Raw genomic sequence first — 24551 nt, 5'->3', positions numbered from 1 at the left:
GAGGGGCAGACACACCTGGAGGGGCCAAGGCTGCTCAGTGTGACCAGGGAGGAGCAGCCACACCTGGAGAGCACCTCTCTGGGAGTGTGGGGGAGTGCTGTGGAGATGTGAATTTCCGTGTGTGTATGAATGAGTGTACCAATGTATGTATATATGCATGTGTGTGTGTGTGTGTGATAGTCTACAGGATGGCTCTGTGTGTGTGTGTGTGTGTGATAGTCTACAGGATGGCTCTGTGTGTGTGTGTGTGTGTGTGATAGTCTACAGGATGGCTCTGTGTGTGTGTGTGAGATAGTCTACTCCAGGATGGCTCTGTAGATGACTGGCTCTACATAGGCCTCGCGGTAGCGGGAGTTAAACACACGCTGCCTCTTGGAGTCCTGCTTCACCTCCTCCTCCGTGAAGATCCCGTCGAAGCGCATGTCAGATGCCACCGACTGGGGACACACAGCAGGGGTCAGAGGTCACATGAGAGGTCACATGAGAGGTCACATGAGAGGTCACATGAGAGGTCACACAAGGGTTCAGGGATCACATTTTTGTATTATGCCCATCAATATAATACGTAGGCACTGGTTGGAAATCTACCACAAAAATGGAGTGCTCGGAGGATCATGTGACAGGAGGTTTACCATTCTGGACTTGACTCTCTTAGGCAGGTCTTCATCCAGACTGTATAGGTCCTCCCTCTTCACCGACAACTGAGAGCCATCCTCAAACTCCACCTGGTGGGGGGAGAGGTGAGGAGAGGCGAGGGAGGAGAGGCGAGAGAGGAGAGGTGAGGGAGGAGAGGTGAGGGAGGAGAGGTGAGGGAGGAGAGGAGAGGGAGGAGAGGTGAGGGAGGAGAGGTGAGGGAGGAGAGGGAGGAGAGGTGAGGGAGGAGAGGTGAGGGAGGAGAGGTGAGGGAGGAGAGGGAGGAGAGGTGAGGGAGGAGAGGTGAGGGAGGAGAGGTGAGGGAGGAGAGGGAGGAGAGGTGAGGAAGGAGAGGTGAGGGAGGAGAGGTGAGGGAGGAGAGGTGAGGGAGGAGAGGTGAGGAAGGAGAGGTGAGGGAGGAGAGGTGAGGGAGGAGAGGTGAGGGAGGAGAGGAGAGGGAGGAGAGGTGAGGGAGGAGAGGTGAGGGAGGAGAGGTGAGGGAGGAGAGGGAGGAGAGGTGAGGAAGGAGAGGTGAGGGAGGAGAGGTGAGGGAGGAGAAGTGAGGGAGGAGAGGTGAGGGAGGAGAGGTGAGGGAGGAGAGGTGAGGGAGGAGAGATGAGGGAGGAGAGGTGAGGGAGGAGAGGTGTCTGTGTGTGTGTGTGTGTACCTGGTACATGGGGATGGTGTCTGTGTGTGTGTGTGTGTGTGTACCTGGTACATGGGGATGGTGTGTGATGCTACAAATGTGGCTCCGTACAACAGACCATCTGTCCAGCGGACCTGAACATCATCCCCCTCAGCAGGGGGTCCCAGCTGAGCACAGTCCCTGCTCTGAACACACACGCGCACACGCACACACACATCACATTCAGTTACTAGTCATTTGATTATGTGAATTTGAAATGGCAGCAAATCTGTTCTGGCTTCCATACCAGCTACACTCAAATCTGTTTGGCTAACATCCTGGCTCTCTGCATGGTGATGGGCCGCACCTCTATGTCCTCGGGCAGCAGGTCGTTGCTGAAGGAGCCATCGGTGAAGGTGACCTGGTAGAAGGAGGCTGTGCTGACCTCCACCACCTCACAGCGGTAGTAACGACTGTTCTTGTGCTTGCAGATCACCACCTGCTCCACCTGCAGCGCCCGCAGTTTGGCCTGGTCTCTCTGGAAGGAGAGACACTCTTACTGGGGGGGGGGGGGGGGGGACAATCTCCTTGTGTGTGTGTTAATATTATACTAGTAATAGTAGATCTAGCAGTAGTGATATTGTATTAGTAATAGTAGATCTAGCAGTAGTGATATTAGGTGATGAGGTGGGGAGGTGATGTGATGTGAGATGTGAGGTGGGGAGGTGTTGTGAGGTGATGTGATGCGAGGTGGGGAGGTGATGTGATGTGATGCGAGGTGGGGAGGTGATGTGATGTGAGGTGCGGAGGTGATGTGAGGTGTTGTGAGGTGATGTGAGGTGGGGAGGTGATGTGATGTGGGGAGGTGATGTGATGTGATGCGAGGTGGGGAGGTGATGTGAGGTGTTGTGAGGTGATGTGATGCGAGGTGGGGAGGTGATTTGAGGTGTTGTGATGTGATGCGAGGTGGGGAGGTGATGTGAGGTGTTGTGAGGTGATGTGAGGTGATGTGAGGTGATGTAAGGTGATGTGAGGTGATGTGATGCGAGGTGGGGAGGTGATGTGATGTGATGCGAGGTGGGGAGGTGATGTGAGGTGTTGTGATGTGATGCGAGGTGGGGAGGTGATGTGAGGTGTTGTGATGTGATGCGAGGTGGGGTGGTGATGTGAGGTGTTGTGATGTTATGCGAGGTGGGGAGGTGATGTGAGGTGAGGTGATGTGATGCGAGGTGGGGAGGTGATGTGATGGGAGGTGGGGAGGTGATGTGATGGGAGGTGGGGAGGTGATGTGAGATGATGTGAGGTGATGTGAGGTGTTGTGAGGTGATGTGATGCGAGGTGGGGAGGTGATGTGAGGTGGGGAGGTGAGGTGATGCGAGGTGGGGAGGTGATGTGAGGTGTTGTGAGGTGATGTGATGCGAGGTGGGGAGGTGATGTGAGGTGTTGTGATGCGAGGTGGGGAGGTGATGTGAGGTGTTGTGATGCGAGGTGGGGAGGTGATGTGAGGTGAGGTGATGTGATGCGAGGTGGGGAGGTGATGTGAGGTGAGGTGATGTGATGCGAGGTGGGGAGGTGATGTGAGGTGGGGAGGTGATGTGATGGGAGGTGGGGAGGTGATGTGAGATGATGTGAGGTGATGTGAGGTGTTGTGAGGTGATGTGATGCGAGGTGGGGAGGTGATGTGAGGTGGGGAGGTGAGGTGATGTGATGCGAGGTGGGGAGGTGATGTGAGATGATGTGAGGTGATGTGAGGTGTTGTGAGGTGATGTGATGCGAGGTGGGGAGGTGATGTGAGGTGGGGAGGTGAGGTGATGCGAGGTGGGGAGGTGATGTGAGGTGTTGTGAGGTGATGTGATGCGAGGTGGGGAGGTGATGTGAGGTGTTGTGATGTGATGCGAGGTGGGGAGGTGATGTGAGGTGAGGTGATGTTATGCGAGGTGGGGAGGTGATGTGAGGTGAGGTGATGTGATGCGAGGTGGGGAGGTGATGTGAGGTGGGGAGGTGATGTGATGGGAGGTGGGGAGGTGATGTGAGATGATGTGAGGTGATGTGAGGTGTTGTGAGGTGATGTGATGCGAGGTGGGGAGGTGATGTGAGGTGGGGAGGTGAGGTGATGTGATGCGAGGTGGGGAGGTGATGTGAGGTGTTGTGAGGTGATGTGATGCGAGGTGATGTGAGGTGTTGTGATGTGATGCGAGGTGGGGAGGTGATGTGAGGTGTTGTGAGGTGATGTGATGCGAGGTGATGTGAGGTGTTGTGATGTGATGCGAGGTGGGGAGGTGATGTGAGGTGTTGTGAGGTGAGGTGTTGTGAGGTGATGTGATGCGAGGTGGGGAGGTGATGTGAGGTGTTGTGAGGTGATGTGATGCGAGGTGGGGAGGTGATGTGAGGTGATGTGATGCGAGGTGGGGAGGTGATGTGAGATGATGTGAGGTGGGGAGGTGATGTGAGGTGATGTGAGGTGTTGTGAGGTGATGTGATGTGAGGTGTTGTGAGGTGATGTGAGGTGTTGTGAGGTGATGTGATGCGAGGTGGGGAGGTGTTGTGAGGTGGGGAGGTGTTGTGAGGTGCTACCTCGGGGAAGGCCTTGTGTCTCTGGCAGGAGATGAACACGATGAAGGGCCAGTCATGAGGGTACATGAGCACTCCAGCCGCCTGGGCACAGGAGGGGTGGTACGCCGTAGAGCAGCGGCCATGGGAACACTGGACACAACATCCTGTCAGCTGGGGCCCTCCTCGCTGCTTACACACCTGGCACTTCTGATGGGGGGGGAGGGGGAGAGACTTAGTAGTCTAGGTTCCAGAACAGGCTTCCATCCTTAAGTCTTGGACAGGTCTGATTTGCTTCATGGGACCACAACAGTCTTTAGGGTGTATTTGTTTTCTGTCACAGCACATTCCCCCCCTCCCCAAGGTGGCTGCCCCTCACCAGTCGGAACCTGGACAGCGGGACCCCTCTCAGGTCGACAGGGCTGCGCTCTACCACATTGACGAAGCGAGCCTCCAGCACGGTGATGGCACACAGGACATGCACCCATCTGACCAAACAGGAAACAGGACGTCATGTGACCAGAATGTGTTGGGGGGGGGGAGGCGACCCTCTGCTACATGCTCAAGGAAATTGCAACATTCCACAACTGTGTCCGGTCTGTACAATAGCCATCCTGTAAACATGTACACTGGTATACTTCCGTAAAAATGTTATGATTACACAAAACTCTCTTTCTCTGGCCCTCTCTGCCCCCACGTCATGTTGGGCATCAAGACACTGAGTAGCAAGTGTGTGTATTAGAGTGTGTGTGTATTAGCATGTGTGTGTTTTAGAGTGTGTGTATTAGCGTGAGTGTGTATTACTGTGTGTGTGTATTATTATGTATAACTTTCTCACTCACTTGTCGTTGTTGGCTCTCTGCAGAGCTCCACCACGTAGAGGACACAAGCAGCAGTCCTGCATACACACACACAGTTAGGGGCTGGACCACCACAACAGAATGATCACAGTAAACTCTCCAGGATGTGTCCCTGTAACACAAGGAGCCAGATCTCCCAGCCTCATGAGGTTATTACAGCACAGCTCATCAACACCACAGTCTGGTTTCCTTCTCTGCTCCAGGAGAGGAACCCAGGAGGAGCCACACGAGATGGAGGAGCTCTCTCCTCCACCCTCTCCTCCACCCTCTCCTCCCCTCCACCCTCTCCTCCCCTCCCCTCCACCCTCTCCTCCACCTCCTCTTCTCCTCTCTCTCTGGTGTGTAGTTGTGTTTTACTGACCTGGGTCTGTGCGTCAGCCTCACAGCGGGCACACTGCCAGGTCCCTGGCTTCGCCCCCTCCGGGACGCCGTAGCAACCTGGGGGACAACATAGAATGACAGGAAGTCCTCCCTAGTCACTATGGTGACCAGCAGGAATGACCTTTTGTAGTGGTGATGGAACGTAAGTGATGATATGGCATGATAGCTGTGATGTGACGTGGTGTGGGGTCATGTGACGTGGTGTGGGGTCATGTGACGTGGTGTGGGGTCATGTGACGTGGGGTCATGTGACGTGGTGTGGTCTCATGTGACATGGGGTCATGTGACGTGGTGTGGGGTCATGTGACGTGGGGTCATGTGACGTGGTGTGGGGTCATGTGACGTGGGGTCATGTGACGTGGGGTCATGTGACGTGGTGTGGGGTCATGTGACGTGGTGTGGGGTCATGTGACGTGGGGTCATGTGACGTGGGGTCATGTGACGTGGGGTCATGTGACATGTGGTCATGTGACGTGGTGTGTGGTCATGTGACGTGGTGTGGGGTCATGTGACGTGGTGTGGGGTCATGTGACGTGGGGTCATGTGACGTGGTGTGGGGTCATGTGACGTGGTGTGGGGTCATGTGACGTGGGGTCATGTGACGTGGTGTGGTCTCATGTGACATGGGGTCATGTGACGTGGTGTGGGGTCATGTGACGTGGGGTCATGTGACGTGGTGTGGGGTCATGTGACGTGGGGTCATGTGACGTGGGGTCATGTGACGTGGTGTGGGGTCATGTGACGTGGTGTGGGGTCATGTGACGTGGGGTCATGTGACGTGGGGTCATGTGACGTGGGGTCATGTGACGTGGGGTCATGTGACATGTGGTCATGTGACGTGGTGTGTGGTCATGTGACGTGGTGTGGGGTCATGTGACGTGGTGTGGGGTCATGTGACGTGGGGTCATGTGACGTGGTGTGGGGTCATGTGACGTGGAGTGTGGTCATATGACGTGGTGTGGGGTCATGTGACGTGGTGTGGGGTCATGTGACGTGGTGTGGGGTCATGTGACGTGGTGTGACATCTTACTGGTGTGGACTCGGACGCAGCACCGCGAGCAGCTGATCAGCCAGCTGGTCCCGTCTGGCTCTAGATGGGGCGTGGTCAGGTCCTCCTCCCCAGGCCCCGCCCCATCCCCCACCCCCTCCCCAGGCCCCGCCCCCTTCTTGTGTGAGCTTCTGAAGCACACCTCTGGGATCAGGGGCCTGGAGCGCTGAGGCCCCCCCTGGACCCCCAGCAGCTGCACCCCAGGACCCTCCGTCTGGGGGGAAACATGCGCGGAAAAAGTTAATCTACTAAAGAGTTTTCACTGTGTGTGTACATTTACCGAGGTTCAGGAGCTGTATAATTGGTTGTGTGTGTGTGTGTGTACTAAAGCCCGACCAATAAAGGATTTTTAAGGCCGATACCGATACGAATATTTAGTGATAACAAATTCCGATATTCCGATATTTATATACATTTTTTAAATCCAGAAACGTGTAACAAAACATAAACAGATTTCCATAACATTAGTTATTGTACAGTCCTCACTAAAATAATATGATAAAAATGTACACGTTTTTTATTATCACAACAGAACGAGGAATATCAAAATAGATTAAAGTTCTGATAAATAAAATGTTTAAAAATACAAACTTAAGATATGTAACTGTGTATATATATTGATTTTACTTCAATACTGTCTTTATATGATATCTGACTGTAAGAGTATCTTATGTTCATATACAGTATATACATGAATGTTCTCTTTTGTTCTTGCAATAAAAAAAAAAATACTATAAAATACAAAAAAAATAAACATTTTAATAATTTATCGGGGCATTATAAATGCCGATACCGATAGTAAATGCCTACTATTGGCCGATAATATCGGCCTGCCGATAAATCGGTCAGGCTCTAGTGTGTACCTGCTGGTGTGTGTGTGTACCTGCTGGTGTGCGTGTGTGTACCTGCTGGTGTGCGTGTGTGTACCTGCTGGTGTGCGTGTGTGTACCTGCTGGTGTACGTGTGTGTACCTGCTGGTGTACGTGTGTGTGTGTGTACCTGCTGGTGTGTGTGGAACAGCAGGCAGACAGCACAGTACGGGCTCTGGAGACCAGTTTGGGAGTTGTAGTCCCTCTCTGCCTCGGGGCTGCATCGGCGCCAGGCCTCCCCCTGCCCCCCCTCCTCCTCCTCTGCCAGGGGGCCGGCGTGAAAGGGCGAGAGACATGGAGGGAAAGAAGGAAAGAGGGAGAAAAGCAAGAGTAGATCAGATTTGACAAAAGGAAGGAATGTAGCTTCCTGTTCCTACAGGGTTCTAGGTTCCTAGAGGGTTCTACAAGGTTGCAGGAGCGTTCCTCACCGTGGTCGCTGTGGGCTTCCTTGAGCAGAGGGTGCTGTCGAGGCAGGCTCTGGAGCAGCTGCTTCTTCTTCACAGTCTGACAGTAGGACTGGCCCTGCTCTGCTGCCCCCTGCTGGCCAGCACCAGACACAGACTGCAGGAGAAATTACAGGTTTAACAGTTCCACAGGAAGCTTATACAGCTCATTTAAGTCAAAATGTATCTATACAAACCTTGTGCTTGCTGTCTGTCGACTCCCCCTCTGCCTGCCTCCCTGCCTGTGCTGCCTCTGCCTGCCTCTTTGCCTCTGCCTGCCTCTTTGCCTCTGCCTGCCTCTTTGCCTCTGCCTGCCTCCCTGCCTCTGCCTGCCTCCCTGCCTCTGCCTGCCTCCCTGCCTCTCCCTGCCTCTTTGCCTCTGCCTGCCTCTTTGCCTCTGCCTGCCTCCCTGCCTGTGCTGCCTCTTCCTGCCTCTTTGCCTCTGCCTGCCTCCCTACCTGTGCTGCCTCTGCCCGGCCCAGGCCTGGACTGCGGCAGGCCTTAGGCCTCTCCCCGGCAGCCTGGGCCTCGCCTAGCTGCTGCTGCCCCACGGCCAGGCCCCCACCCTGGGTTTTGGACAGACTCTGTGCTGTTTCCTGTTCTGCTTTGGCCTGGTTCTGATGATCCAGTTTGGTTTGAAGGATCGTAGACTCGTTCCTCACAGGGCTGATAGTGTGGGCCTGGTTCTGGGCCTGGTTCTGGGCCTGGTTCTGGGCCTGGTTCTGGGCCTGGTTCTTGTTCTGCAGGTGTCGGGGCTGGTGCTCGCGAGCGTAGCTGTGCACGTGCAGCTGGGTGTGCTGCTGCCTGGAGAAGCTGTGCACCTGGAGAGCCTCTCTGGGGCTCTGGGTCTGGTGGAAGAGCAGGCTGGCCACACCCAGCTTCAGGCCAGGACGAGGGGCCTGCGGGGAGGCCCGGGGCAGGGGGGAGGCCAGGGGCTGGGGGGAGGCCTGAGGGGAGGCCAGGGGCTGGGGGGAGGCCCAGGGCAGGGGGGAGGCCTGAGGGGAGGCCAGGGGCTGGGGGGAGGCCCGGGGCAGGTGGGAGGGCTGGGAGGGGGGCTTGAGGGGAACCCCATTCCTGGAGGGGGCGACAGCTACAATCAGGTGTCCATTACGGAGTAGATTCTGGGAGCGGGCAAGGATGGAGGAGGAGGCCGGGGTGGCAGGGGGGGCGGGGACTTGCGGAGGGGGGGAGGAGTCTCGCGGTGCCTCGGGGTGGGGCAGCTCCCTCAACATGAGCTTGGTCGGCGTGACAACCAGCGTGGGAGGACCTGGGGACAGGAGGGAGCGTGTCATCAGGAAGGACAACTGCTTCTCCTCGTCAACACAAACCCAGCAGCTAGCACAGCAACACAGTGCTAACACCTGGGAAACACTAACCCTAATGAACATTGTTTGGGCTTCAGTAGAGTTATTTGTTTTATTACCAAAATAAGGATGACAGGAATGATTCAAACTGTCAGATCTGGCAGAGAGGATACATACCTTTCTGATCTGGTCCCAGTCTAGCCTTTTTACCATACTCCCCCCCCTCCTCCCCCCCCCTCCTCCTCCCCCTCCTCCCCCCCCCTCCTCCCGGGGCAGCAGTCCGTGAGGCAGCTCTAGGCAGACCCTGTGCCTCTTGGTTCCTATCCTCTGGGTGGGGCTGAGGGGAAAAAACATTCAGATCACAGAGACAACCTTCAATACTAGACACCCGTGTGTGTGTGTGTGTGTGTGTGTCACCTCCTCTTCTCTCCCTCCACTCCAGTCTCCTCAAGGCCAGCCTCCTGGCTGATGACACCAGCAGGCTCCTCCCCCAGGAACTCACATGCCTCGGGCGTGGGCCGTGAGTGGTCGATGGGCTGGGAGTCCCGCCCCTCCAGCCAGCTCTGGTAGCGTTCTGGTTGGTACTTCTTCACAAACAGACCCATGGAGATCTTTACCATGTCCTTCCTACAGGAGCACTTCACACACACACACGTTATAGACACACACGCAGACAGAACCGCACACTACTACAAGTGTGTGTTCCTCTGCCCTGGTTGTAAAGGGTTCCCAGTCCTGGTTCTAAGGGGTTCCCAGTCCTGTTTCTCACCAGTGTGGCCTGCTTGCCGTACTCTATCCAGCGCTCTGTAGCGAAGTTGGTGGACTCGGCACAGTTGAATCCGTGGTTGAAGCCAGCGTGGTAGCTGTAGGGGAATGTCACCATGAACTCTCCTGCCTCCTGGGTGACCTGACACACACACACACACCACACACACACGTAAGAACACATGAACACAGAGGAGGGGAGGAGGTGAGAGGAGAGGTGGGGGGGAGGGCAGCTTACCTTCTCAAAGGGGATGCCGTACTTCTTGAGGATAAAGGGGGAGATGATTGTCATCTTGTGCCTGAGGAACGCTTCACAGGTCTGGGCACTGCCAGGGAAGAAGCCTAGCCCAGGACACACAGGGTCAGAGGTCACACACACACACACACACACACACACAGGGTCAGGTCACACACACACAGGGTCAGGTCACGCACACACAGGGTCAGAGGTCACACACACACAGGGTCAGGTCACACACACACAGGGTCAGGTCACACACACACAGGGTCAGGTCACACACACACACACACAGGGTCAGGTCACACACACACAGGGTCAGGTCACACACACACAGTATAATACCCACACATGGAAGTACATCAGTGAGATAATGTTTAGAATTTTAAAATGCATTGAAAACATAATATTGAAATTTTAAAAACACTTTAAATATTCAAAATATTTTACTTCGAAAACAACACCTGAATTTGTTGGTTTTGAATTTACCTCTTTAAAATTGTAATATTAATTTATTTCAATGTAAATTTTTTTTTATATATATCAGATTCAAGGTTTGGAAATTCAGGTTGCTCAAATTCAAACAGTAAAATAGATCTAAAAAATCGAATGTGAGCAGCCTGAATTTGGTTCCATTTGAATTTCTTAAGCTTGAATGTATTTTTCTTTGACTGATTGGATTTCAGCTACCTGAATTTCTGAACATTTAGTTTTTGAATAATAATGCTTTTGGAATACATTTATATTTCATTTTTTAAAGAGGTGAATTCAAAACCATCAAATGTTGTTGTTTACATTTCTATACCTTCAATACCTTTTAAGATTCAAAACATGATGTCACTGATTTGCCTTTATACACACACACACACACACACACACACTTTTTACCTTGAGCCAAACGCTCCAGCCTTTTCCCATGCTCTGGAGGAACACAGTACCTGTCAGAACACACACACACACAGCTGTGAATACCTCTGCTGTTACAGACAGAGCCAGAGAGAGAGCCAGAGAGAGAGCGAGAGAGAGAGAGAGAGAGAGGTAGAGAGCCAGAGAGAGAGAGCGAGGTAAAGCGAGGTAGAGGGCCAGAGAGAGAGAGCGATGTAGAGAGCCAGAGAGAGAGAGCGAGAGAGAGGTAGAGAGCCAGAGAGAGAGAGTGAGGTAAAGCGAGGTAAAGGGCCAGAGAGAGAGAGCGAGGTAGAGAGTCCATCACCAGGACTTGGGCTGTCCGAGGTGCAGGTAGTTGATGCTGTACAGGTCCATGTCCTCTGTGTGCCAGGCGAAGGAGCTCTTCCACATCCCAAAGTACAGGTAGGGCGTGGTGACGCCCTCGATGGTGACGCCGCTCTCTCGCTCCACCGTGTCCAGGATGGTGTGCAGCCGCCCAATGTTCCACTCCGTAACCTCCTGGACACGAGGCGGGGAGGAGGACACACCGCTCAGGCAAGGTAACTACTAATGTTGATGTTTATGCTGTTATAGTTCTATTTTGTTGCCTTTTTTTTTACAGTTTTTAGGTGAAGTGTGACAAGAGAGAGAGAGAAGAGCGAGAGAGAGAGGAGAGAGAGAGAGAAAAGCGAGAGAAAGGAGAGAGAGGGGCTCCCCTGTTTAGGAAACAAACAAACAGGTGCACCACACAACATTGTTGTTTCCACGGCGACTCACGGGGTCGTAGAGCGTTCCGTTGACATCAGCCCCGTAGATGGCGGGGTTAAAGGTCAGGTTCTTCCAGTACTTCCTCTCTAGCTCATCAAAATCTACATGGTGAGGACAGCAGAACCTGAAGGAGAGAGACAAACAGACTGTACATAAAATTTCAAATCAAATGTATGTGTGTCCTGCCCTGCCCTGCCCTGCCCCTGCCCTGCCCCTGCCCTGCCCTGCCCCTGCCCCTGCCCTGCCCCTGCCCCTGCCCCTGCCCCTGCCCCTGCCCCTGCCCCTGCCCCTGCCCCTGCCCCTGCCCCTGCCCCTGCCCCTGCCCCTGCCCGATCTACTCACTTGTCACTATTGGCCATCTTGCGGAACTCTCGTACGGTCATGGCCTTCTTCTGGATGTTGTACTGGGTGAAGAGTCCTGATTGGCCGCTCACCAGCTGCTGGATAGGCGCTGGAATCACCAGGTCGTTTATGTCGTCATAGCAACGCCTCGGCTTCCAGTCCTTAGGGGGGACGATCTGGGGAGCACATGTGTGTCACTACCATGGCAACACAGCACCACATACCCCATCGCAGGACAACACAGTCGGAAGCTCAGCTACAGCCACAACCACAACACAGGAACTGTCTGCGTAAAGCGGTTAGCCCACATCACCGGATGCTAGGTGCTTACCTTGGCCAGGCCTGCCGTGTGTGCCCCCTGAGACTCCATGTAGGCAATGTAGCGGCTGAAGTTACGGAACTCCTCGTTGGTAGGGTGAAAGGTCATGATTACCTTGGAAACGGCGGCTGGAGTCGGTGGTCCTGACTCGGACGCCATCCCAGAAATTGAACACACCTTCCAAATATAGCATGTAGGACACAGTAGATTCAAGCGAACTGTAAGCGAATTACATTTTTGTTTGCCTTTCATTGCCTTAATTTGGTTTGTTTCAGGTAACACTTAGTGTGTGAGTATACACACAAACTACATGCAACGCTAATTCCGCTGAACACGGTCAACCCACATCGACATACCTCCACATCTCGAAGCAAGCACTGCCTCCCCCTTTCAAACGTCCACGCCCCCAACCTGGTCATTAGCTAGCTTACCGGCTTGTCCCATCCGTTGCGGAAACGTTAAAACTAACGAAATAGTTAAACTAGCTAGCTACCGACATGTCAAAATGTGCACCCTGTAACAGTAGATCCGACTGTAAGATATCCATATCACTGGTAGCTGTGGTGGGTGTTTTGTTTAGTGGCTGTAAAGTTAGCTAGGTACCTTCATTGGCTAGTGACATTAACAAGCCTAGCAGTAAAATCTAGCCTAACTATCTGGGTGACTTCAGTGAATGTTCCCCTTTCGTAATTTGTAAATGCACGTCAGACAATAATTATGCAGCAATAAGTCAGGGGAGAAGTCTAACTACTGTAGACAATATTTTGGATAGCTGGATTAAATTGCTAGCTAGCTAACACAAATAACTGAACGTAAACAAACTACAGTACTACGGAAGGCTTCCTTACCATGATGATAATCTGAGCTCAAAGATTTACGATCTTTGAGCTCAGATTATCATCATGGTAAGGAAGCCTTCCGTAACAGTCCATTTCACACTGACATTAAAAGGTGTTTCAATACATTGTACTGTAATGTATTGGCAATTAAAGAACGAATACCAGCCTAAATGCAAGCACAACATATATACTTCTGAACTATAAAAAGCGCTACTATCGTGTGCGGTTTTGCTTAAGTCATTCGCTGCTCTCTAAACTAGAGCTAGCTGGCTTTTAAAATTAGCTCTAGGCTAGCACTAGTATCATCGTTCAGTCGCGTACAGACAGAGTAAATAGTTGAAAAGATACAATTCCTTTTAGAGTGTACTTACCAATGCAGCAAATATATCCAAAATACGTGTCTTAGCAAGAAACTGTCTAGAAGGAGACACTTAATTCACGTTTTACTGTGAACAGCTCAAACAGTCCTCCATAACCATCTAGACGCATGCGCAGCTACACATTTGTTCGGCACACAGGTAGCCAACCAGAGCGCGGGTGCTCAACACGCAATATCAAGGCGCCTGTTGCAATAGTAAATTAGGCTACTGGTTGAACATATATAGTTTTCCGTGGATAATAAATGTGCATTGTGGCAAGCCTTGTGAAAAGTGATAGATTAGAAAAAATATTCTGATTGTAACGTCCGGGATCCCAAGGTTTGCCTCTCCTCAGACCCCAGCTTGATCTGGATGTCTGCATGTATGACAACTACCTGCAGCTACACCTGGATGAGAAGGGCCTGAGGAGAGGGTCTGTAGTTGGACCCTTCTCGGAGAAGTGAGATGATTCTTGATCCTTGGTATCCCGGATGTTGCAATCAGATTTTTTTTCGGCTCACATCCTTTCGGCTCAAATTTTTTTGGTTTTAATTTTTAGGATCTGAATGTTACTGTTCGAATTAGAAATTCCTGAATTTCCGAACCAAATTTTTTTGGGGAACATCAATTCATATTTCAATTTTAAAGAGGTGAATTCAAAGTGTTTAAACTTCAATAAAGTATTCAATGCCTTTTAAAATTCTAAACATTATCTCACTGATTTGCTTCCATAGACACGACCACTTCAAGCTACGCCAACGAAAAGCTAGAGTCAGAGTGGGTATACACCCCTGTGGAGTGAGTTTAACCGATCAACAGCGGCCACAGACAGACAGACTCTCAGACAGACAAACAGACAGACAGACAGACAGATAGACAGACACATCCACACACATAGCCTACTCCATTCTGACTGTCCAAAGAGAAAACAAACCACAGGGTTCTAGAATCCAAACATCCGTTTTTTATTTCATGGCGGAGAAGACACATTCATACATGGAATAGAACCATTTGGATACATCGACTCGTGTACACCTACATTCAGACAGTGCACACGATAATGATTCCTCTAGATAAATACAACCGTTACATTAACACGTTTCAACCACAAATGGAAGCATGTTGCATCACTTGACACCGATAAGTTATGTGGAGGGTAACGCTGCAGTCTTCACGGTAATAGTAGTCTACGGTTATGTCATCGATTAACATTTACACTGTTATGCAAAGCGATGAGGAGGATTTGAACCAGTCACCTCGACTTGCAGTCTAATGCTCGACCCACTGAGCTAAACAAGCCCCCTAAGGACCGCTCACACTTCATAACACAACCGCCTTTTATTTGAGCAACTTTTAGAAGCTTTGGAATCGTTTTCTTTATATTTTGCTCCAACTCACTTTACCCATAACACTTTCATCCCTTTAAATAAACTTTTCTCTTTCACTTCTGTAGAATTTTTTGGTTGTCCTATAACTCTGGTCTCAGTTTTGTTCAGATTGCATAATCGTGTAGCACCCGTTGACGGGACTTATTACACACACACAACAACCCAACTGTCTCACTCTCACCCATAACTGTCTCACTGAGACAAAGTGACATACGCAGACAGGAGTTCAACAGCAAGTATGTCAGATGGCTGAGCGGTTAGTGAATCTGGCTATTGATCAGAAAATTGCCGGTTCGAGTCCCAGCCATGCCAAAATGACCGTGTGTCCTTGGGCAAGGCACTTCACCCTACTTGCCTCGGGGGGGATGTCCCCGTACTTACTGTAAGTCGCTCTGGATAAGAGTGTCTGCTAAATGACTACATGTAAGTATCCAGCTCAGGGTATGATGAGGGGAACTTCTGTTATTGGAGTTTACGTGGCAGAGCAACTGCTCCAGACTGGCTTGGTTCAACGTGTCATGGCAGTCGTAGTCTTGCAGAAGCACAAAATGCAGCGTATAGAGAAGGAAATAAACAACGATAAAAAGTAAAACAACAACACTGGATGACTTTAGATCTCTCTGGAATTCTCTGGAAACGTAATTTGTGGTGTTCTGAGAGTCATATTATCACATTCTCATCAGGTAACAGTGTTCTGAGAGTCTTGTTATCACATTCTCATCAGGTAACAGTCTTTCCACCCGTTTGTGGTCAAACTGAGCCTCTGACATCTTAGAGTATCTTCCATGCAGGGACTAGAAGCTAACAATGCCTATTGTATAAGTGTTGGTTTTAGTCAACATTATACTGTTCAAGCTTTATCTATAGATGACGCAATAATGTTAGTCTCAATGGTGTTAGCTGTTAAAGATGTGGCTTTCCCACAGTGAGATTCTGCTGTTGGGGCAGGGTAGAATGCTGCTCTGTGAAATGCTTGTATAAGTGTTGTGTTAAATGTTTGTATTATTACTATTTTCGTTACATTTTGTAGCTTATATTATAACTTATTGCATATGTTTTTGTTTAACATAATTTGCTTACTAACAACCACCACCAGTACCACTGGTCTGAGGGCGTCATTGGTGCAGCGTGTCACTTTCAGGTGTGTCACTTCCAGGTGTGTCACTTCCAGGTGTGTCACTTCCAGGTGTGTCACTTCCAGGTGTGACACCCTGCTTTACAATGACAAGTCCACGGTAATCATAGCAACAGTACTGTCATGGAACAAGCAACAAAAACAATACAAAAGTTACTTCCTTGTGTTGTGAAGTTAGAATTTTCCCCCTGGTTCCTTCCACCTTCCCCTGTTTGTCTCTTGGAAACTGCAGCCGAACCAGGAAACAGGAGCTTCACTGAAACCACCAGCAGCCATGTTATCTGCTGTCCAGAGAGACAGAGGTCTGGAGCCAGGAGGACACAGCTGCTGCTGTCCAGAGAGACAGAGGTCTGGAGCCAGGAGGACACAGCTGCAACTCTTCTCAGTCCTCCTGTCATGATAGTTCAGGCTCCTCATGGCGGCTCACCAAACATGTTCTCAGTACGTGAGTGAATCACAAGATGGCCGCCGTCCGTAGGGTCTGTGAGATTAATACAAACACCACAAGATGGAGGACACAGAAATAGACGCCAGCCAAAACAGAAACATCAACAAACGTCTCTGTAGTCGCATCTGATTCCTCCTTTCCCTTGTCTTCTATTTCCTCTCACACTCCCCTTTCCTTCCCTCTGTCCCCTCCTCTCCCCTCTTCCTCCATCCTCTCCTCCTTCCTGGGTCTCCTCTGTTCTCGGTGCCTCCCTCTCTCAGTCCAGGGTCTCATCCTGTCACCAGCCTCTCCGGACGTCCCAGCCTTCAGCCTGACAGCAAACCACCTGCCAAACACAGGCCCTCTGTGTGGCTTCTCCCACCATAAAACAAGCATCCTCATTGGTTGTTTATTTGTCCACCGGCTGCACAGCACCACCTCCGTTGCTGACGGCAACAGCGTTCTCAGGGTCGGTTTTGACTGCGTCCTTTTTGGACATGTCAGGCTCCCATAGGAAGAACTCGTGGAGGAGGGTGTTGACGGTGTCGGGGCATTCCATCATGACCATGTGACTGCCGTCCTCGATAACCTTCAGGAAGGAAAACAGGAGGATCTGGAGGAACAAGACAGATAGTGATCCACATATACTGACTACTTAATTGGACAGATGGTGATCCACATATACTGACTACTTCATTGGACAGATAGTGATCCACATATACTGACTACTTCATTGGACAGATAGTGATCCACATATACTGACTACTTCATTGGACAGATAGTGATCCACATATACTGACTACTTCATTGGACAGATACAATTTCAATCTACTGAATCGTAATTGAATCATAATAACCATTTGGTCAAACAGCTATCCTGCTTCGAGGCTCTCCCTTTAGCCTGAGTTCCCATGTCAGGATGTCATGTGTTCATTTAACAGATGAGGAGAAGAGGAGGGTGTGTGACAGTGGGGGAGGGAGGACAAGGGGGGGTAGAACAGGAGCAGGGGAGGTGACAGGGAAGGAGACCGAGAGAGCAGGACTCAGGTGACAGAGAGAGAGCAGGACTCAGGTGACAGAGAGAGAGCAGGACTCAGGTGACAGAGAGAGAGCAGGACTCAGGGGACAGAGAGAGAGCAGGACTCAGGTGACAGAGAGAGAGCAGGACTCAGGTGACAGAAAGAGAGCAGGACTCAGGTGACAGAGAGAGAGCAGGACTCAGGTGACAGAGAGAGAGCAGGACTCAGGTGACAGAGAGAGAGCAGGACTCAGGTGACAGAGAGAGAGCAGGACTCAGGTGACAGAGAGAGAGCAGGACTCAGGGGACAGAGAGAGAGCAGGACTCAGGTGACAGAGAGAGAGCAGGACTCAGGTGACAGAGAGAGAGCAGGACTCAGGGGACAGAGAGAGAGCAGGACTCAGGTGACAGAGAGAGAGCAGGACTCAGGTGACAGAGAGAGAGCAGGACTCAGGGGACAGAGAGAGAGCAGGACTCAGGTGACAGAGAGAGAGCAGGACTCAGGTGACAGAGAGAGAGCAGGACTCAGGTGACAGAGAGAGAGCAGGACTCAGGTGACAGAGAGAGAGCAGGACTCAGGTGACAGAGAGAGAGCAGGACTCAGGTGACAGAGAGAGAGCAGGACTCAGGTGACAGCGTCTACCTCGGCCATGCGTTGGTCCTCATCGATGGGCACGAACTTGTCACACATGCCGTGCACCAGCAGCGTGGGCACGGTCAGCTCGGCGTGGTACACCTCATCCCCCTCCGGCCAGTACTGACCGCTCATCATGGCACGCAGCACAAACGGAGACACGTTGAAGGCGTTGCCTTGCTTCAGCAGCTGCTTCTCCTTGGCTCCCTGGCGAGCAAACCCAGCCCTGGAGACACGAGGGGAGAGGGGGAGAGGAGAGGAGAGAGAGGACAGGAGAGGACAGGAGAGGACAGGAGAGGGGAGAGAGGACAGGAGAGGACAGGAGAGGGGAGAGAGGACAGGAGAGGACAGGAGAGGGGAGAGAGGACAGGAGAGGACAGGAGAGGGGAGAGAGGACAGGAGAGGACAGGAGAGGGGAGAGAGGACAGGAGAGGACAGGAGAGGGGAGAGAGGACAGGAGAGGACAGGAGAGGGGAGAGAGGACAGGAGAGGGGAGGAGAGGAGAGGTCGGACAAAAGTTTCGGAGGCAGTGTGTAAGCGCGATTGACATAACTTGAGGTCGTTTTTTTTTTAACGTGCAAACATTTCGTACACCAATTTGGGACTCAGTGTGCAATGGCTTTAACTAAAGCCTCCAGGGTCTCCCAGAGTCAGGGCTTACTTGAGGAAGCTCCAGGCCAGGCAGGGGGAGAGGCAGTGCAGCACACAGGGAGGCAGCTGGAAGATGGAGCACAGGCTGGGCTCCAGCGCTGTGGGGCCCCCCCCGTTAATCATCACCACCTTGTGCACCTGGTCAGGGTACTCATGAGCCAGGAAGGTGCAGAAGGACACCCTGGGGGAGGGGCAGGAGGGGAGGAGAGGGGAGGGAGAGGGGGGAGAGGGGAGAAGAGGGGAGGAGAGGGGAGGAGAGGGGAGGGAGAGGGGGGAGAGGGGAGAAGAGGGGAGGAGAGGGGAGGGAGAGGGGGGAGAGGGGAAAAGAGGGGAGGAGAGGGGAGGGAGAGGGGGGAGAGGGGAGAAGAGGGGAGGAGGTGTGAGAGGGGAGAGGCAGAGAGAGAGGAGATTCAAGATGGCAGCTATATAACATATAAGAGACCTTCTCGTCTCATCAGAACCCTCCTGTCACCTACCCGTATGAGTGTCCTATCAGGATATTGCGCCTGCGAGCGTATCTCTTGAAGATGGCGCGCATGTCCTCCGCCAGCGCGTAGAATGAGTATGCCGCCGCCATCTCCGGGGCGACGCTGGCGCCGTGACCGGCAAGGTCCGGGGCGATGACCTCGTATCCAAGCCGAGAGAAGAACTCCAGCTGGCTGCCCCAGATGTCCAGGGACCCGCCCACACCGTGAACAAAGAACAGCACCACATCGGCGTGCGTGCCCTTGCAGCTGGAGATTGCCCTTTCTGAGTCGATCAGCACCGTGCGCTTGGGCTTGCGCCGGCGCCGTCTCGGAGGGGGAGCCGGTTTTGAGTCACCGGGCAGCGCTGGGAGGGGTGGGGTGGGCCGGGGGTCCGGCGAGGAGGCCACCTCCCGGTAGTCTGCCAGTTCCACCTCCAGGGTGCTGCAGGGCTCCAGGTCCCCATCCTGACCCTGCAGGATCTCTGAGTGGAGAACGTCTCCCAGGTTCTCTATCACCAGCTGACCGTTCCGGTACACTGTGATCTTACGCTTGCAGTGTACCCTGCTGCCACCAGGGGGAGCACTTTCAGCTGGCCCGCCTTCATCCTTCCTCCCCTCTTCCCTTTCCTCCTTCTCCTCCTCCTCCTCCTCCTCCTCCTCCTCCTTCTCCTGCCCCCCCAGCTGGTCCGTGGTGGGGGGCTGGCGTTCCGGCAGGATGTGTCTCACCCTCAGCACCCTGCCCGGTCTCACCTCCACAAAGTGGAAGCCATCAGGGAAGGCGGGCTGGGAGGTGTCCAGGGGGAGGACCAGGCTGCCTGTCTTCCCTGTCAAGCAGCACAGGATCCCCTCGGTGATGCTGGTCAGCATGGCGTCCTTCTAAAGGGACATAGAGAGATACCCCTCAGAGTTAGAGAAACAGAGAGATACCCCTCAGAGTTAGAGAGACAGAAAGATACCCCTCAGAGTTAGAGAGACAGAAAGATACCCCTCAGAGTTAGAGAGACAGAAAGATACCCCTCAGAGTTAGAGAGACAGAGAGATACCCCTCAGTGTTAGAGAAACAGAAAGATACCCCTCAGAGTTAGAGAGACAGAGAGATACCCCTCAGAGTTAGAGAGACAGAAAGATACCCCTCAGAGTTAGAGAGACAGAGAGAGATGTTGTGTTGGAACGAGGATTCACTGAATAACAGGATCTCCTTGAAGCCTTTAAACCAGACCGTACTGGATCTCACTCCCACACACAACACCACAGAAACACACTCTCTCGCACTCTCACATTAACACATCTCTCGCACAACTCGCAAACACAAACAGACACACACATATACAGTATACACAGTCAGTCCCTAACAATGAAGCTCACAGTAAAACACAGTTCAGAACTACAGCCGTACCGCTGAGCTCCTCACCTGAGAGATCACGTTCAGGACCTCACCTGAGAGATCACGTTCAGGACCTCACCTGAGAGATCACGTTCAAGACCTTACCTGAGAGATCACGTTCAGGACCTCACCTGAGAGATCACGTTCAGGACCTCACCTGAGAGATCACGTTCAAGACCTTACCTGAGAGATCACGTTCAGGACCTCACCTGAGAGATCACGTTCAGGACCTCACCTGAGAGATCACGTTCAAGACCTCACCTGAGAGATCACGTTCAGGACCTCACCTGAGAGATCACGTTCAGGACCTCACCTGAGAGATCACGCTCAGGACAACAGCCGTTCCACAGACACGGTAAACAGCCCCAGGTCTCTGTCCCAGCCCCAGGTCTCTGACCCGGGCCTCTGTCCCAGCCCCATGTCTCTGTCCCAGCCCCAGGTCTCTGTCCCAGTCCCATGTCTCTGTCCCAGCCCCAGGTCTCTGTCCCAGTCCCATGTCTCTGTCCCAGCCCCAGGTCTCTGTCCCAGCCCCAGGTCTCTGTCCCAGCCCCAGGTCTCTGACCCGGGCCTCTGTCCCAGCCCCATGTCTCTGTCCCAGCCCCAGGTCTCTGTCCCAGTCCCATGTCTCTGTCCCAGCCCCAGGTCTCTGTCCCAGTCCCATGTCTCTGTCCCAGCCCCAGGTCTCTGTCCCAGCCCCAGGTCTCTGACCCGGGCCTCTGTCCCAGTCCCATGTCTCTGTCCCAGCCCCAGGTCTCTGTCCCAGTCCCATGTCTCTGTCCCAGCCCCAGGTCTCTGTCCCAGCCCCAGGTCTCTGTCCCAGTCCCATGTCTCTGTCCCAGCCCCGGGTCTCTGTCCCAGTGAGGAGGGGGAGTTTCCTCTCCCACACTCCCCTCCACCAAACCTATAACTACTCCTGGCTCTGTCTCCCAACATGGCACCCACAGACATGATCAGACGCGCTGTCCGCTGTAAGACACAGAGCTGGCACTGGGACAGACAATCTGTCCGCTGTATGACACAGAGCTGGCACTGGGACAGACGCGCTGTCCGCTGTATGACACAGAGCTGGCACTGGGACAGACACGCTGTCCGCTGTATGACACAGAGCTAGCACTGGGACAGACACGCTGTCCGCTGTATGACACAGAGCTGGCACTGGGACAGACACGCTGTCTGCTGTATGACACAGAGCTGGCACTGGGACAGACCGCTCCTTCTTCTGTGACAGGGGCTGCCATGACACTGGGACTCTGTAGACAAGATGGACGCCAGCCAGGCGACTCGAGCAGGACTGAGACCGTACTGTATGTTGCAGTTGAGATATTATTGTTGCACTGTGGTCGAGATGTTGTTCTAGTGGCACTATGGTCGAGATGTTATTATGGCTGCACCATTCCTGACTCTGACTGTAATATTGATTACAGATTTACCCCTGTACTGTCTCTAAGCTGTGTTTGTGCTTTAGATAAAACAGTCTGCTGTATAAAAACAACGTCACTGTGTGTCCTGTCATGGTGGTCAAGATAAAGTACATCACTTCCTGCTTCGGTACAGAACAAATGCAAATACTCTATATCAGGAGCAGCCAGGCCGGAAGACCTCGTGTCATCATGAATTGTGTCTGGAACACACACACACACCATAACTCACATGTCACACATCCATCCTTCATCCCATCACCTTTAACTCCCTCCTCACTCTCTTCCTCCTTCTCCTCTTCCTCCTCTTCCCACTCCAGTGCTATACATTATTCAAACAAGGAAAGATGAGTCTAAATTATTAATCCTTCTGACTGCGTAAAGCAGATGTGTCTGATGGGGGAGTGTGATGGTTCCACCTCAGTCCTGTTTGTCCGCTCTGACGGCCACCTGGCCACCTGGCCAGCTGAACCTTCCCTCGTGCTTGAAGGGCAGCAACATAGAATCCTATGTACATCGTTAATGGTCATTTTGGGAAAATCTTCCAAACTCCAAAACCCCCGGCATTTTGTGTTTGAGAACTTATGTAACTGCTCGCTACCGGAAGTGACGCGTGCACAGTGGGCGTGTGCAAGTTAAGATGGAAATGTTGGTTGGGCTACCGTCAACGTGCTAAGCGTATATATTGGAGTTTCAGTCATTATGAATAAAAGGCAAAATGTTGTTTAATTTTTTTTTTACCAACAGTATGTATACATATTTGTATATATTAATTTTTCATATTTTAGTTTTAATTGGTTTGGCGGCCCACCTGCATTACCCTGGCCCACAGGTTGGGAATCGCAGGTAGAAGAAGGAGAATTAACGGAGACATGAGGAAAGAACCCAGAGGTCACACAAAGTGTACATCCCCACCTGACTCCCTGAGCAGTAATCACACATCTCATTGGCCGGCTGATCCATCACATGGGCTGTACCTGAGATGTGATGGGCCAGCGAGGGCAGTACTGGGCATACTTGTAAGAAGTGGTCACCTTGGGAATGAGACCAGAACCTGCAGCAGAACCTTCCACACCACAACCCTGCCTGCACCAGAACCTTCCACACCCAGCCCACTGCTCTGCCCTCTGTGTCACCTCTGCTGAGGGGTGACCTGATGAGGCTGCCTGACTGGGATGTCAAGCAGGATGCGGTGATGAGGTAGTGATTGAGCGTGATGTGAATACAAACAGGCTTGCCAGAGGACCACCCTAAATTCAACTCATATCCACACCGTCACATTCAGCCATCTTGCTCGGCGGTGTGGCTCAACTCTGCAATGCAGAAATAACTGGTGTATCCTGGCAGTCGGACATGACACACATTCAGACAGACAGGACATAATGTGCTCTCTCTCTTTCTCTCCCCTTCTCTCTCTCTCTTTCCTCTCACTCCTCCTCTCTCTTCTTCTCTCTCTCCTTCTCTCTCTCTCCTCCTCCCTCTCTCTCTTCCTCTCTCTTCTCTCTTTCTCCTCCTCCTTTCTCCTCCTCTCTCTCTCTCTCTCTCTCTCTCTCTCCCTCTCTCTCTCTCTAACCTACATATACCGCCTTTGCAGTTGCCAGCTCAGCATCCTCATTGATATTCATCCTTCATCACTTGGCTTAAGGAGACACAAATGCTTTTTTCTACAACCACAACAAACCTGTGGTTTGGTACACAGGTTGGAATTGACAGTGTAATTGAAGGATATCAAGATGATTTGCATGTTATAAGAGCACAGTAACATCAATGTTTGACATACTATGTTTACAGCTTTGTGCACGCATCGTTTTCATCCTCCACGTTATTTTACAGACATTTCATAGCAGGATATGAGGATCTACAGCTCCAGGGTGCAGACGAGATATCTGGCAACAAAATACATCAATACTATTGAGTGGAAATGTATTGCGCAATAGAATGTAACATGCCAATACATGTTCAATATGATCCGACTATGTGATGCACTTTGATATCCTATCAAACGTATTGTATTTGTGCAAAAACATATGGATCAGCATATGAGCATAATCGTCATATGGATCTTGATCATCACTGTCGTTTAGACCAAATCCTATCATCATGCATGTTGTCTACTGCAGAGAGGAAGCGATGCTTACCTGCGAGGGTTAAGGTGCGTCACGTGATGACTAAGAACGGCTCAGATCATAGATCAGTCACAAACTGTGAAAAAATACGATGCATTTGGCGCACCAAAAAAACAAACCAAAAATGACCCTCAGTGTGATTCTGCAGTGTATCGCTCTGCAGCATTGACATTGAGTCCAGTGAACAAGCCACACATTAATAAATCAAACACGCGCAATAAGACTAAAGTAGGCTAATTAAATAATGCATGTCTCGAAATTGGGGCTATTTGGCGTTGCTACACGTCCCCGGCGCTGCGTATACAGACGATGCTCTGACAACCCTGTTGCCCCAGCTGTGTCTGCATCCACGGTATTCTGTAAGGTTTTTTTCTCGCTCCGTCGGAGTGGCACGAGGAGCAGCGAATAGCCGGCAACCCGAGCCTGCGAACAAGCCTATAGGGTGCCGTGTGTTCTTGTTGCTAAGGCCGGATGGGATGGGTGGGTAACAAGTGTGTGTTACAGTGAGTGAGTGTGTTAGAGTGTGTATGTGCGTTTTGCAATTAGTGTGTGTGTGTGTGTGTTAATGTGTTTTTACACTAAGCAGAAGCTGTTGTCCAAAATTACAAACAAACAGGCTGGTCCAAGATGAAAGTACAATGAAAAACACTTGTTTTATATGCGTCTTTCGTGTTGG

The 24551-nt window shown here is 51.8% G+C and overlaps 3 protein-coding genes across 5 annotated transcripts; all 3 read right to left on the bottom strand.

Moving 5' to 3' along the window:
- Positions 1-215: 215 nt before the first annotated feature.
- Positions 216-8701, bottom strand: LOC124472392 (lysine-specific demethylase 4A-like). Its single transcript, XM_047027185.1, has 14 exons — positions 8585-8701; positions 7860-8344; positions 7607-7709; positions 7395-7527; positions 7097-7227; positions 6080-6311; positions 5030-5106; positions 4651-4706; positions 4188-4296; positions 3833-4018; positions 1626-1796; positions 1345-1464; positions 633-725; positions 216-437 (listed from the first exon to the last, which is right to left on the bottom strand). Exons 1-14 carry the CDS (start codon positions 8699-8701, stop codon positions 297-299), a joined length of 2154 nt encoding a protein of 717 aa, XP_046883141.1. The 3' UTR covers positions 216-296.
- Positions 8702-8960: 259 nt separating this feature from the next.
- On the bottom strand, positions 8961-13386 carry LOC124472513 (lysine-specific demethylase 4A-like). The gene is made up of 9 exons (XM_047027423.1): positions 13241-13386; positions 12043-12207; positions 11712-11887; positions 11379-11493; positions 10927-11120; positions 10605-10654; positions 9717-9820; positions 9483-9620; positions 8961-9351 (listed from the first exon to the last, which is right to left on the bottom strand). Exons 2-9 carry the CDS (start codon positions 12187-12189, stop codon positions 9127-9129), a joined length of 1149 nt encoding a protein of 382 aa, XP_046883379.1. The 5' UTR covers positions 12190-12207; positions 13241-13386; the 3' UTR covers positions 8961-9126.
- A 3006-nt stretch (positions 13387-16392) lies between these two features.
- On the bottom strand, positions 16393-24221 carry abhd8a (abhydrolase domain containing 8a). Of its 3 annotated transcripts, XM_047027412.1 has the most exons (6): positions 23888-24221; positions 23530-23635; positions 18958-19823; positions 18492-18662; positions 17840-18056; positions 16393-16791 (listed from the first exon to the last, which is right to left on the bottom strand). In XM_047027412.1, the coding sequence occupies exons 3-6, from the start codon at positions 19812-19814 to the stop codon at positions 16588-16590; spliced, it is 1449 nt and encodes a 482-aa protein (XP_046883368.1). In that variant the 5' UTR covers positions 19815-19823; positions 23530-23635; positions 23888-24221; the 3' UTR covers positions 16393-16587. The 3 variants fall into 3 exon arrangements, with proteins under 3 accessions (XP_046883368.1, XP_046883367.1, XP_046883369.1); XM_047027411.1 differs by having other exon boundaries at positions 23530-24221; XM_047027413.1 differs by lacking the exon at positions 23530-23635.
- Between the last annotated feature and the right edge of the window lie 330 nt (positions 24222-24551).

Source organism: Hypomesus transpacificus, chromosome 10 (genome assembly GCF_021917145.1).
Source record: "Hypomesus transpacificus isolate Combined female chromosome 10, fHypTra1, whole genome shotgun sequence".
Classification (NCBI taxonomy): Eukaryota; Metazoa; Chordata; class Actinopteri; order Osmeriformes; family Osmeridae; genus Hypomesus; species Hypomesus transpacificus.
The sequence above is the reverse complement of the archived record's forward strand: the minus strand, read 5'-3'. Positions and strand labels throughout refer to the sequence as shown.